Source organism: Manduca sexta, chromosome 19, assembly GCF_014839805.1.
Source record: "Manduca sexta isolate Smith_Timp_Sample1 chromosome 19, JHU_Msex_v1.0, whole genome shotgun sequence".
Classification (NCBI taxonomy): Eukaryota; Metazoa; Arthropoda; class Insecta; order Lepidoptera; family Sphingidae; genus Manduca; species Manduca sexta.
The window spans coordinates 4,846,157-4,860,601 of record NC_051133.1 but is presented as its reverse complement, the minus strand read 5'-3'; the positions used below and the strand labels follow the sequence as shown (position 1 = coordinate 4,860,601).

The 14,445-nt window shown below is 31.9% G+C and overlaps 3 protein-coding genes across 4 annotated transcripts; 2 read left to right on the top strand and 1 right to left on the bottom strand.

Moving 5' to 3' along the window:
- Window positions 1-124: 124 nt before the first annotated feature.
- Window positions 125-1,582, top strand: LOC115441753. Its single transcript, XM_037440427.1, has one exon. It carries the CDS (start codon window positions 356-358, stop codon window positions 1,241-1,243), a length of 888 nt encoding a protein of 295 aa, XP_037296324.1. The 5' UTR covers window positions 125-355; the 3' UTR covers window positions 1,244-1,582.
- On the bottom strand, window positions 1,470-7,368 carry LOC115441757. 2 transcript variants are annotated; one of them, XM_030166655.2, is made up of 10 exons: window positions 6,972-7,368; window positions 6,164-6,319; window positions 5,935-6,021; window positions 5,514-5,726; window positions 4,838-4,990; window positions 4,283-4,508; window positions 3,445-3,743; window positions 3,139-3,262; window positions 2,919-2,972; window positions 1,470-1,638 (listed from the first exon to the last, which is right to left on the bottom strand). In XM_030166655.2, exons 1-10 carry the CDS (start codon window positions 7,278-7,280, stop codon window positions 1,595-1,597), a joined length of 1,665 nt encoding a protein of 554 aa, XP_030022515.1. In that variant the 5' UTR covers window positions 7,281-7,368; the 3' UTR covers window positions 1,470-1,594. The 2 variants fall into 2 exon arrangements, with proteins under 2 accessions (XP_030022515.1, XP_030022516.1); XM_030166656.2 differs by having other exon boundaries at window positions 5,514-5,663.
- Window positions 7,366-13,807, top strand: LOC115441770 (protein inturned). Its single transcript, XM_030166671.2, is given in 14 exon segments — window positions 7,366-7,914; window positions 7,989-8,158; window positions 8,266-8,414; window positions 8,736-9,650; window positions 9,988-10,229; window positions 10,456-10,546; window positions 10,797-10,980; window positions 11,130-11,370; window positions 11,568-11,664; window positions 11,895-11,980; window positions 12,153-12,298; window positions 12,301-12,334; window positions 13,266-13,418; window positions 13,595-13,807. Coding segments are annotated over 14 exon segments (2,715 nt in total). The 5' UTR covers window positions 7,366-7,813; the 3' UTR covers window positions 13,701-13,807.
- Window positions 13,808-14,445: the final 638 nt, after the last annotated feature.

Genomic DNA, 14,445 nt, shown 5'->3' with positions numbered 1-14,445 from the left:
TAGTAGGCAGTATGGTTAAAAGTCTATAGCCTGCCCTCTGTACTGAATAATAATAAAAAAAATATAATCTTTGTGTTTGACAGTACCGAGTTCATGACATGAGTCAGTCAACAAAAATTCGCGTTCCAGTCACAATTTAAAAATTTTATAACTTTAGCATATAGATAAGTTCTACTTGTATTTCCTATATAGTTTAGGATATAAAAGACAGAGTAAATGATAGTTTCCAATAATATGTCTATGCACAATGTTCAATAGGTATCAATGGACTTCAACTTCATCTGACAACAGTGAACAGTCAACAGTGCTAAGGTAAAAGGTTTTGTGTGCAAATATCTTTCAATTCTCTACAAAAATGAGCCGAAGTCCAGCAGCTAATTTATCAATAGCTTCATTAGAACATGATGTGAGTGGCGACGTGGAAACGGTGAAAGAGAAAAAATACTGCAAAGAATTATTGAAGTCGCGAATATTCTTGGGCCGTTATTTAGAAAGGAGATTAATTGACCAGCGCATCGGTTATCGTGATATCGTGCTTGTTAGTGCGGCAGAGGTCGAATTAAAGAGAGACTTATTAGAAGCGCAACACAAGCTGCGACTTGCCTGCCCCAAAATACATTGGATAGGAATAACAGATTCGGATGCGGCCGGCTGCGGGGCTTCCGGTGTTTGTATTTGGACCGAAATTGAAAACCAACCATTTGGACCGTTCTGGTTTCAAATTAAAAGTCTTAAGTTCCGAGAGGATGAAATTATTGTCACTCTGAAGTGTCTCAGGCATATATCAGATGCATTCATAGAACTAGAACCCATATTGACTGGATCAACCAAGAAAATCAAGGACACGGCGAATACTAATCTTGATAATAGCATTGTGTCATTAAATGAAACCTACACTGAAATAGTTGGAAGCCTCAAAGGTGTTTTGTCTGTAACCAATGTGAAAGAATTCATAACATTCTTTTTTGCTTTTGTTATAGCTATATTCACAGGCAGTACCTCCTTTGTTAACTTTTTGGGGAGTTTTATATTGGCTCTGATAAGGGAAATTTCAATATTTGTAAAAAATTCAACACCTATGTTTTTGGGATTGTTGGACTTTTTCAGTAAAATAATTGGAGGGTTTTATATCCTGCTAGCAATGTTCTTCAAACAAAATGCTCCACCAACAAGCAAAAGAGCTATCACATACCATGATAGACAAAGGAGAAGCAACAATTACGATGATAGGTATTTTGACTGAGTTTATATTGATAGCTGGATAAGGTTTCATTATTTAGATCTCATTGAGAGTATTGAAAGATATTTAATTTTATAGGAAACGGCAAGTAATTCTTCAGAATATTGCATTTTACAGACAATTTTAATGTTGAAAACATTCCGTTTTACATTTTCCATATACATATTTTATTCTGAAGTTGAATCTCTGAAGTTTTATTTTTATTTGTTTTTTAAATGAGAAACGATAATGTGTTAAACATGTATTTAATAACATTTACACATAAGCTTTGTGATGGTGATAATAATTTAGCCTTGTGATGTATTCATGCATTTTTACTGACAATATATTGCTTTTATTAGACTTCATTGTATTTTATTTATCTACTGGTACAAATATTATAGGGTTTTTGGAATTCACTGAAAACAAAGAGACTGTTAGTAAAAATATAATTGTAAAAATAAAAGATAATTAGGGACTCTATAAGTCCCTAAACACTATTACAATTCATAATGCCACCTCTATGATAGCAACACCATCTTTTTGAAAAATCAGATATAAAACTATTGAGCAGATTACCAGACTAACAGTAACTTATGTTAATCAAAGACTTGGTCTGCCCGTGTGTCGAATTTCATCCAAAACTGTTCAGCTGTGTCTGAGTTGGTTTTTAACAAATATACTAGACTAGCTTTTGCCCGCAGCTCCGCCCGCGTTATAAAGTTTTTCAGGCTAAAGTTTTCCGTTATAAAAGTAGTAGTTTCCCGGGATCCTATGTTCTTCCCAGGGTCTCAAACTGTCTCCATACCAAATTTCATCTTAATACGTTGGGTAGTTTTTGAGTTTAACACGTTCAGGCAGACAGATGCAGCGGGGACTTTGTTTTATAATATATTTTTAGAACTTTTTAAGAGGAACAATCCCGTCATACATCATTGTTGCATAACTTTAACCGTTTACGCAGCGCACGCAACGGAAGATCTCAAAACTAATAATTTTTCCCCGTTTTTGCAACATGTTTCATTACTGCTCCGCTCCTATTGGTCATAGCGTGATGATATATAACTTTGAGCACTCCACAAACAAAGGACTATTCAACATAAAAATATTTTTTCAGTTTGGACCGGTAGTTCCTGAGATTAGCCATTACTGCTCCGCTCCTATTGAGTATAGCGTGATGATATATAGCCTATAGCAATCCACGAATAAAGGGCTATCCAACGCAAAAAGATTTTTTCAGTTTGGATCGGTAGTTCCTGAGATTAGCCATTACTGCTCCGCTCCTATTGGGTATAGCGTGATGATATATAGCCTATACTACTCCACGAACAAAGGGCTATCCAACGCAAAAGATTTTTTCAGTTTAGACCGGTAGTTCCTGAGATTAGCCATTACTGCTCCACTCCTATTGGGTATAGCGTGATGATATATAGCCTATAGCACTCCACAAACAAAGGGCTATCCAACGCAAAAAGAATTTTTCAGTTTGGACCGGTAGTTCTTGTGATTAGCGCGTTCAAACAAACAAACTCTTCAGCTTTATATAATAGTATAGAAGTATAGATAACAAACATACTATTTTACAAAGCTTTTGCACTAACAATATTTCTGTAAATTAACAGGTATGTTTGGAAAATATTCTCAATAACTAAAAATATGTAAATTACCATATTGTGGTGCTCTATACAGTACTATTTACCTTTAGTAAATTTCTTTGATCTATTAAGTAAGCTGGGTGTCTCCCAATCTGAAACTACAATACAAATTGCTTTAAAAGGGTTTGACATTTATTTTATTAAGTATTTATCAAATGTTTATTACTTTATTAAACACTCATCAACATACGAATTTTATAAAAATCTAGGAGTTGAACAATTATTTATTTAATATTTATCACCAATCAAAAGACATATAGATACCTTTTCTCTTAGATGTTTGCCGCAATTTCGTTGGTGTCAGCACTAATTTAGATTTTTCAAATTTTTTATGTTTATTCTTCTTTGGGTTTGGAACTTGGTTTATTTCATTTTTCATTGATATAGGCTGAAATCGTTAATAACATTACATTGGAATATATTTTTTTTACTTTTTGGTACATACGTACATAGAAGTAAATTAGTTCATTGTTTTATTATATGGGATTAACAAGACCCACTTAGCCCGTAAGGATCAAATGCTAAACATTCCTTCCAAAACCAAATAATGTCAATAAAAAAAAAATCTACCTCCGTAGCGGTATCGGCGATGATCATAGTTTTCGGTAACTCAGGTTGTTCCTCATAGATATTCCTCGCCACAATATTGTTCAGTATATTCGTTATTATTATATTAATTTCACTGTTATCATACTCTAACAGCATATTTTTAAATAAAGAGAGTAGGGCTGGTAAAAACAGGGTTAGCTCTTTCCTCCCCATATCTTTATTACTCAAGGTGTGCAGTAAATCCAAGTGAGTGAAAATTTCCTCCAAAGTCATGTACTGTCGGTACTGAACCAACGCTTTGATAGTTTTATTTCCAAAACCTATGAATAATTTAACGAGATTAAAAAAAAAGCTGTAAAATGTATACGCTATGACGATAATAAGTATCAAGTACTACGGATATTTATAAATTTGAACGTGCAGGGCCGAACTTGACACTTGGAATATTCAAATATTTTTGGCCTTTTGAGATATATTCAAAAGAAATAAGCAATTGCCGCTTTGGCGCAGTATTTGAAAACCGTCAGCCGCAATTAGTTTGACGTGACAATGTCTGTCTAATCCTATAAAAAAGGGTGTATCGGGCATGTATATTGATATCTTGTTGATTTTATTTTAGATATTATATAAAGCAACTTTTATTTATATAAGGGAGATATCGAAACGGTTACAGATTATGGTACCTACCTAGATTTAATTGCTTCGTAACACATTCAAATGATGCATTGATATAAATTTGTATACTATGTTACAGTTTCTGGTTTTCGTGTAAATTCTATTTGGTCAGTTTGGGATGTTACACATTTGTACAGTTTTATTGGGATATAATTAACGGGCCTCGTAGTAAACTTCGCATTACCTTCTTCAACAGGCTTGCAGTAGTATGTCACGTTAAGATGTTGTGTCATCGGTGGATGTAACAGGTTCAATGTGGAGTTTAAGGATTCCACAGTATCAAATTCTAATTTAGTAGATTTCTTTCTCAAAAGTCTCTTTATGTCGTTTGTTATTTTGGAGCTAAACTTTAAGTATCGACGTCCTTCTTCTAGTTGTGCCAATCTGAACAGAAATCCAGACGCTAGTGCCTGTAATCAACACGATATCCTGTTTATTCTTGTAAGGTCTTCGTAATACGAAATTTATATTGAACCGACGACAGTGCCTAGATCCATATAAGTTCAATACCCAATCAACCTAGAAAATTTGAAAATATCTTCATGTGCATAATGTAGCGTGTTATTTAACGCTCATGTTTTAAATAACACGACACGACGTTACTATAAAAATAACTTTTACCACGAAATTATCATCCGCAAGAGAAAATAAAACGTGATTTACGGACAGTCCGAGCGAATCATATTTATTGCGGCAAATGCCGTCTGGATAAGACACGATATAAAAATATATATTATACCTGCGTCACAGAATCGCCGTAGTTTTCGTATTTACATGGCCACGATATGCAAATGGTAACTATTGATTGCTCCTCGAACACATTGCATACATCGGCGTGTGATATTCCTTGTATTATCTCCACTTTTTCACTATGAGATGACTCTGATAATCCCTAAGAACAAAAATACAAATTAATCGGTTTGTTCGTGGACTTAAATTATAAATTAAACTGCGCATTTTCTATTGCGGGAAGAACAGAATGTTCAACTTTTTAAATTATATCTCTGAAATACTATATTTTTTAGCAAGAATTGATTGTACTTACTGTTATTTGTATGAAAGTTTGACAACGAGATTTATCACATGGACTTTAGAACCTTACAATCGTTTATTGGCCTAATTATAGATTTAGATGTTTGTTCTATGTACAGAGGGGTCTTGGTTGTCATGCATCTTTGTAAATGACCGTGTAGAGTTGAGGTTGATAAGTAAGTAAAAGCGTAAAAACATATTTTACGTGTGTGTGATAACACCGTTGCCCGATTACACTGATAATTTATGGGAACCCCCGACGACTAACCTACGTCAATCGATACGATGTTGTACTGTCTTGATTGCCGTTCCCTTAGTAAAAAGAAAGGGTAAGTAAAAGTTGTAATGAAATTAATCTAAAATTGCCAACGTTGCTAACGTACTTCATTCAAAAACATCAAAGCGTTTTTGGTAAATCCGCCACTCATGTATAGGAACTTTTTTAGTATCCGCATATTTTTTATAATTTCTCCAACATTGCTCGTGTAATACTTAGTGTCTTCGTTAAAATGTATTATAAAATCATTATATTCCTGTTGATTCAAACAGTTGCATTTTCTTGTTAATCTCTTGTAAACAGAGCAATCATCTTCATCCTGAAAAAATATGTATCTAATATCTATTATTAAAATTTTCTCTTAAACCATGTTACAATTAATTTATTGTTACCTACTTTACTTCTTTGTTCTTACCATAACATGTATGAAGACCTTGCAGGTCAACTAAACTTACGTAAGCCAATTTTATTGTAATAAATAACTACAGTGTACAATAATTACTCATTAGGACACATAATACCTTTACCTCTATGTATATCGCGTCCAAATCTTTTGTCTGAGTTTCTAACTTCTTTATTGCACTTGCGCCAATCACATCTGTTACAGTCTTAGTCTGCAAGTATTAAAACATAGATATATTATTTCATTTATTAAACTAAAACACAAATAACGTGCTCATTCAAAATGAATACCTTTTGCTTGTCAAATTATAAGTCATGTTTATGTGTCATAAAAAAAAATAACAAAAACCATACATTATCCGGCACTTGGCCGTTTTCAGGCAATGACTTAACGACATCGTAGATGCGAGGCTCATTCGGGAAAGGTGCTTTAGTGTGAGTCTTAGCTTGAATCTCTTCCAGTAGACTTAGCAATTTCTTGGTGCTGTCTTTTAACTTCAGTATAGAATCCTTAAATTATTAAGTTTGTCATAATTTTTTGTATGTACGTATAGATTTATTATTTAGTGACGACTGTTTTAGAGGAATTATCATAGCGCTCTTGAACGTTGAAGGAAATATCATGAAGATACGTAGATATGCATAACTTAAAATTCGGTAGATTTACATTCAAGTATGTGAAATCGTTAAAAAAGTGAATCGTTGCAATTAGTAACTACCAATAAGTCTTTAAATAGGGATAAGTACTAGGTATCCCTTGATGTTGCAAATGCAACGGCTTTGAAGGAAACGAAGGAGAGAATCAACGTAGTAAGGAAAGATGATAATATCAAACTGTGTAGGGCCCGAAACAAAGTTTGGATTGCTATTAAGGATACACTTCATGCAGTGCACTGTCCGCCATTTCCAATAAACGATCCCAATTGGTTATTTCCATCTATCCCAAAAATTCGGAACCAATCAGAACAAAGTTTTTTATATTCTTAGGTACATGAGATCTGAATCTGGCCCTTTGCATAGGTCCTGCCACCTAACGATAAAGTTTGGATAAGCAGTGAGGTTGTTGTAACCGATAATTGGTAAATATAAAATATAGACTAAAATACCTCATATTGTAGTATGTTGAATATTTAAAGTAAATAAAATAGGTAGGTAGTCTTACTAATTTGACATGACAGAATGGTTCTTCAAGGTCCGTACATTCCAAATTTCTAATTTCCACATCGATTCCTTGTGGTGTGAATTCGTTTGATTTTCGCAATATCGAAGCAGGTCTTGATACTTGTGTACCAAATGTTTCACACTCAGGCTTTTTAGTTTGACTTGCAAATGTGAAAGGATTCTTATCGAAATAATCGCCCAGATCAATCTCTTTGTTCACCCCATCGGATATTTTCCCCCGAAATAAACTAAAGCTAATAACGGAAGAATTTTCAGAATCATTATTCTCATCACCACTATCGTTATCCATTGGTTACTGTTAATTGATTGCTATGTATGAATATTATTATTAATTGAAATTTGTGTTACATGGTAAATAAGATTTTGTAGTAAATACAAACGGTGAATGATAATTTTACATAATATTTTATTACTTTTTACAGAAAACAAATTATGTATAACATTTTGTATCTTGCCATTTTTGAATTTTCCTGCCAAATTTACAAAGAATCTGACATTTTATTTTATTTGTCAAATGTGTATCATTGGATAATTTTTTACAATAATAAATATTATTATACTTATTAAATCATTATCAATAAAAATAATCTATCTTCTTGTCTCATAGAGTTTTCAGTCTTTACTATGAAGTCAAAGTAAAAGAATAGTACCTCGAGCTTGCTAGAAATTCTGGATTCAACAAAAAAGAGTTGGCAACACTGGTCTTTGACATATGTCATAAATGTCAAATCAACAAAGTATCTATTTGGAATTTTTAACTATATAGGAACTTTTAAAATTGCTCCAAAACTAAACGTTTTATTAACTGAAACTATAAATATAATGAACCAGTATAAAAGAAAAATTACTGAGGAGAGTCCCTGTGATTCCGATAATGATTGGACCAATTCATCTGATGATTCCAAATATTCCGATTCAGAAAGGTAAATACAGGCGATTTCACTGTAAAGCTTTTTATATATTTATATAGCTATTTATTTGTATCTTGTACTTGCAGTTCCGTTCCAGAATGGGATTCGGACGTTGGTGAAGATGGGGAATTAGTTTATATAAAGCTTAAACCCGTTGAAGTACACGAAGAAAATAAAACACCATTGTTAGAAAATTGCGAAACATTTAGGCCGAGAAGTAACTTTAAAAGGTCTTCAACAAGGAGATCTACTAAGGGTATGTTTCGAACAAGGTGTTTAAACTAAAAGTTAAACAACTTGAAATATATTGTTATGTGAAAACTGGCCCATAAGATCAGTATGTGCATATCTTTTTTGTTTTAGGAAGAATATTTAAAGTGTTAAAGGTAAACAAAACAAAAAACACTGATGATACCTCCAAAAAACATTTAGATCAAGGGACAAGTTCTCACAACACACCAAGTACAAGCAAGAATTATTATGAGGATAACTATAAATTTATTGTTGTTCAGGTATTTATGTAATTGTAATTTAAATTATTATAATTGTAAGGCTGCATAGATAAAAGTAATATTTTTTATTTATTCTCAATATTTCACCATATTTTTTTAAGATATGTAATTCAAGATAATTTTAATTCTTTTCATCTAGACCAGAACATGAATGTTTTTAAGTTCATAATTTCTAGTTTGTAAGTTTGACTAAAACACCTTATATTACACAAATTAAAAAGTATTATCAATGCTTGGATAAAATATGTAATTTTATTATATCATGATTTAGTTTCTTTATAATTAATTTGTTTTAGTTATAACTATGTTTGGTAATTCCAGGTTAGCAAAAACATGATATTTAGCAGTGAAAAGAATTGTCAAATTGAAAAGTTATTTGGCATAAGTCTGGAAACACATTCCGATAACAAAACCTTGGTTGTAGTTGATTTTTTAACTGAAGCCAGGGCTATCTACATGTCAAAAGTTAAGAAAGGATACTTTTTATACAAAATAAATGGAATTGAAGTAAATTCTTATAACATAAACAGTGTTTTACAAAGAATTGTGGAAGATCCTAGCAGTCCCAAACTGACCTTCCAAATGCCTACTGAGGAACAGAATATATTCAGTATAGAAAGTTTGCTTGTTATAAAAGGTGCACCTGACAATACCCTAACTCATGTATTGAATGAATCAATGTGTTCTGTACTATACATTTGTTGTAATGATATAGAATACAACAGTAATGATGATAAAGGTGTGCTGTATTGCTATCCAAGACCCTTCAATCAGAATTTTCTATATAATACCAGAGGCGCATACGTAACAATGAATCATCTAGCCCCAAAGTCCCTTGGAACAAGTGAACCGATTAGTTCTACAATATTATACAATAACATACTTATAAATGTTACATACACATCACATTATAGTGATTTGTTACTTATAGCTTTTCCGAATAATGATATTGATTTGTTTTGTGCCAAGAAACTGATTATAGAAATTGTGAAGTTGTTAGAGTTTTTGTACGGATCTCTCAAGGCATGTTTTACTAAACCGAACAATGTTGATAAGCTTGACGGTCTGTTTAGCCGGATATTTGTTACATTGCTCTATGGTAACAACAGTAAATCAAATAAGAACATACTTGTTGAAGATGTTTTAGCCGCTCATTCAATCACATTACCACTGGATGTTAGGGTGCAAGTTGATGATGCTATAACAGAGCTAGAGGCTGCAGATTACCGTGAATGGGTTCGTACATAATACACATTTGGCCTCTTCTGTACTCTGCTCATTTAATACTTTTCCTCCTTGCATGCTTGCCTTCAAGCCTCTTGGTATGGAAAATGTAGAGGGTAAGTTATTTACTGGAGCCTGATTACTTTGTAGTGTACTAAACATAATTGTATTAAGAATATTATTTTGTGCGGTGGTGGTAGCATATGATGGATGTTTTGTTTTGTAGTAGTATCATTAATTAAATAAATATTCAAGTTAAATATTTAATCCGGGTCACAGTAAACTTTAACTTTAGTAAATATTTTATGTTATATTTTGTTTTAATATTATGCATTTTCGTTTTTTTCAGACTGATGACATAGATAACTTTCAAAGGCTCTATACAGTAATAGGTTCCTGTTTGTATTATTCTGGACATTTGCTAAGTTCACATTTACAAGATGAAGATTTAAAGGAAATCAATGCATTTTTAAAATTAAATGGAGTCCTAAACATGAGCACCGTAAAAGAAATGGAAAAGCTTGTGATGTGGAAAGAAGTATTTATACATGAACATAGAAAACAGAGCAAGAATGATAATCATGAATATAGGTAGTCATTTTTTTATTATTTTATATTTGAAAAAATGTACTTAGGTGTGTATAAATCGGTAAAAGCAGAATCAATATTGGTCTACTAATTTGTCTTCAAAAGACCAATAAATGGTCAGCAAATATATTTTTGATTATTTTTTTAATTCCATAATGATAAAAGTATGTTGTAGAAATTTCGTAATACAATGTCTTTTTTTTTAATACATATTTCCCTGTCTTTGTAGAATTCCCGATGGTCGATGGTTTCTTTTGGTTGTTGGCAAAGGCCACTTTATTCTATCCACATTAATGGAAGCCGGTGGATGTACTGAAGATGTAAGTAAGTTTTTAATATGCTGTTAACAAAATTATTCATCAGTAACAATACAAAATATACACATATTTTTTTTAAAAAAAGAGTGAACTATTAATGCATTTATTAAAATGTATGGTTGAAGTATTATTTTTAATATATTATATTTAAAACCAGACATTTCACAAAATTATATGGTGTAATATAATATTAGTAACTGCTTTCACCATATTTTCTTAGTCAGATTTTGACGATTTTTATGTTTGTTTCCAGGCTATTGGAGTGACACCACCATCGCCATTTTACGTAGAAGAGTGTGAGAGTTGCTTAGAACTGTTATATGAGATCGGTTTAGACAAGTATATGAGTTCGTGGGCGCGTTCCAACACGCACCCGCAGCTGGAAATAGTACCAGAATATCTAACAAAGTATGGGAAGAAAATTAAGGAGATTAATTGTATGTACTGATTGTTGCTCATATAATAGATTTTATCAACTGGTTCTAGAATATCGATAGTTTCATTAACGTCTCTATTTTATAGCCAAAAGTTAAGCTAAAGTTTTGCACCTATTTATAATTGTTGAAAATTATTGTATAATTTTCAGCATTAAAGCCAGAATCATCACAAAAATCGACCCTTAAAATATCAAAATCCCCATTAGAAGTGAAGAAGCGTCACAGTTCTTCAGAACATGTCAATACTGCATCAAATACGAGTGACAACTCTATAAGTACATATGGCAGTCATCATAATCTGTATTCACAGTGGTACAATGGACAGAAATATCGACATTCCAACTTAGATGTCAGTTATTCTGAAGATTCTAATAGTTTAAAGAGTACCAGGTGATCAAAATTATTTCTATTTTCTTAATTTTACGCTTGAAGGTAGAATTTTGTATTATGAAAAACTCGGACGCAGTGTGTCGATATTTTTTGCTTCGTAATGTTTTTTGTAGCTCTGTATTTTAATCGATGTACCAATAACAACTGTATTGAATATCAAAAATACGATAGTTATTTGTACTTTAATAATGTTACAGTGAAAAAAGTGAAGAGCGTGTCCAAGGCAGACGAGCAGATAGAGAATTGAGAAACCGTCGCGAATCTTCCGGATCCGACTCAGACTGGGATGGGCAGGTGTGTGACATTGTATCCAAATTATTTTTGGGAAATACATTGCGTTGGAATAGTTTTCGGGTTATTACTTTAAATAATGATGTCTAAATTATTACAACCCTACAGTCAGAGTGACGTCACCGCCATCACTGTACGGAGGTGCGAATGAGATAGCAATATGCTCCTCAAAGACATTAATACATAGAGTTCTGTCAATATGTTTAAATAATAGAAGCATTTATGATTTACAGGAGGGTAGCAGAGCGAGTAGCAGCATAGACATGTCGGATATAAGGAAATCATTGCTGAATGAGATAAATCACGTTACCATACACAGGTATAGCTTTGAGTGAATAATATTTAATTATCTTAAGAAAGTAGTTCTTACATAATTTATTAAGTAGGCAGCTTCGAGAAACAATATTTATATATAACATAATATGAAATTATCTACGTTAAATAAACGTATTGAAAATCCCGATTTTAAAACAATTGTTTTTTTTTTTCAGAATAACAGCAGGTGAAGAGAATGTGTTATTCCACTTTATACAACTGGAATCAGAGAAAGGCATACTCATTGCACCAGTAAAGAACATTGAGGCTCAAAGTAACAACATCCTCTATAGCTTCATCATTAAAACATTCCGATCAGCATGTAAAAGATACATGAGTTGTTACAGCATAGTATTAGGTAATATTATGATAATTTTATAATTTTACATTATTATGTTTGAATGTCTCTTGTAATAACTATGTCTAAAGAGCTGTTATTTACTTGCAAACATAATTAATTATTTATCTCAAAATTCATAAGAATAGGCATATTTTTAACGTATCTAATATACTCATAAAATTATTTAGGGTCTTCTAGTGGCGTAACATTAGGAGGGCTTGACGAGCAAAATGCCACACACCCTCGGCTTCAAGAGGCTCCAAAGTTTTAAGTGTACTATATAAATAAACTACTTTATTTATGAACAAAATTGCACTTATAATACGTCAAAATAATTTATGAGCATGTTGTTATTACTAAATTATACTTAATAAAATCACTTATATAAACTACAGTAATTTTAAATTAGGAATGTAATTAATAAAGCAACATAAGGTAATCCAAATTAGCAAGTTCAGGATGGCAGATAATGGGACATAAAAAGATAACGCGTTGTAACCATGATAGGTGAGGACTATATTAGCCCTATATTAGCATATATGAGCCCTAGCCTAGCTAACCTAAGCCTTTCATTAGCTACCTAAGTGACGACTACCCGAAATAGATAAAACTGCTTAGTTTTTTGTCGTCAATTGTCCATTACATTATTTTTATTTAGTCATTTGTATACAAAGTCACATTAATTACATAAGCATTTGCACGCACACCACTAATGAAAAAAAGGTCGCCCGAAAAAGCTATAGAGGTACAGACAGACATTTCATGTTAGAAAAGACCCCATTTTATTAACTTCCTATAAAGCTTTAATGTCCTGTTACGTCACTAGGCTATTTGATGATAATTACCAGTGACATGGTAATTTTGTTTTAAAAGATAGAAACAGGCAAGAAAGACGGGAAAATGTTAATTACATAAACTCTAAACATAAAATATTTCAATGTTTTTACAGGTTTAAGAGAAATCATGCACCGGCAAACCCATTGAATAAAATCCTTGTTGCTGTGAAAGAATATGGGATCTTATTTCAAGCACCCATGGAAATTTTAAATCAGTGCGGAATCAACAAGAAGAATCAAGAGACATTTCAGTTTTGGGTTGTCGGGTATGTAGTGGAAGTATATATATTTCGTGTAGTCTTTTTGGCTATAAAAAAACATTTTTTTTATTTAATAGAAACAAATATTTTTGTGTGAAAAAAAAAATTAATATTCAAAATTTTTTTTACCTTCCACATTTTAAAACAGTAGTTTTTTTTTAATTATTGTTTTTTTGTTACAGACGCGTGTTTAGTGAACCAGAACCAAGAGAGTTGTATATATGCTATCATGAATCGATTCCACAAGATCTCACTGAAGTGGCATATCTTCTTTCGTATTTAGAATAAATCAATTTTTCAGCATGAAGTATAAAAGTGTTTTGCAATGAATACATAGTATAAACGATACTGTTTTTATATCCGTCCATATTTTGTGATAATTAAAAGTTATGTTATTATAATTATGATTATTTGTTCTGACCCTGACAATGGAAACTAAAAGATCCTATGTCCCAAAAAGGTGAAATATATGTATAACTGCTCACGTTTGCGTCCTGGGAGAATGTCACTACGTAAGCAACGCAAGTTTAGTTAGATGCCGTTAATTTTACCCTAATAATAATATATGGATATAGATTAGAACTGTCATATATGGACTAATATGCGGACCTGTAAAATATGAGTGTATAAGTTCCAACATTAACTCTTAGAAGAATTAGGTAAAGTGTTTTACAAAATGAGAAAAAAATTGTTTAAACCCAGTACTACACGGACTGTACGGACTGATACTGGACTGGACGGAAAAGTATAGCAAACAGAATAGATATAGTTATATATTTGCTAATTATATGACTACAGAAAAAAAACTATAATTTAAATTGCCGCCAAAATAAACGGATATGGGTAAAAAAAGGAAAGAGTCAGTAGCATTATTTGAAGCTAATATTTTTATATGATTAATAAAAACTGATAGCCGTGAATTTATGTTTCAATTAAACCGTAATATTTTTAAGTATTTTTAATGAAATTTTATGAAGTTACATTGCTGTTAAAATAATAAGTAATGAAACATCAGCAACCATAGAGAAATATT

Excerpts from the sequence above, each read along its gene's own strand:
- LOC115441753 (XM_037440427.1), top strand. The coding sequence starts at position 356 with ATGAGCCGAAGTCCAGCAGCTAATTTATCAATAGCTTCATTAGAACAT.
- LOC115441757 (XM_030166655.2), bottom strand. The coding sequence starts at position 7,280 with ATGGATAACGATAGTGGTGATGAGAATAATGATTCTGAAAATTCTTCC. Across the intron at positions 5,727-5,934 it reads TGGACGCGATATACATAGAG|GATGAAGATGATTGCTCTGT; the intron begins GTAAAGGTATTA and ends ATATTTTTTCAG. Across the intron at positions 4,509-4,837 it reads ACGGCGATTCTGTGACGCAG|GCACTAGCGTCTGGATTTCT; the intron begins GTATAATATATA and ends TGTTGATTACAG.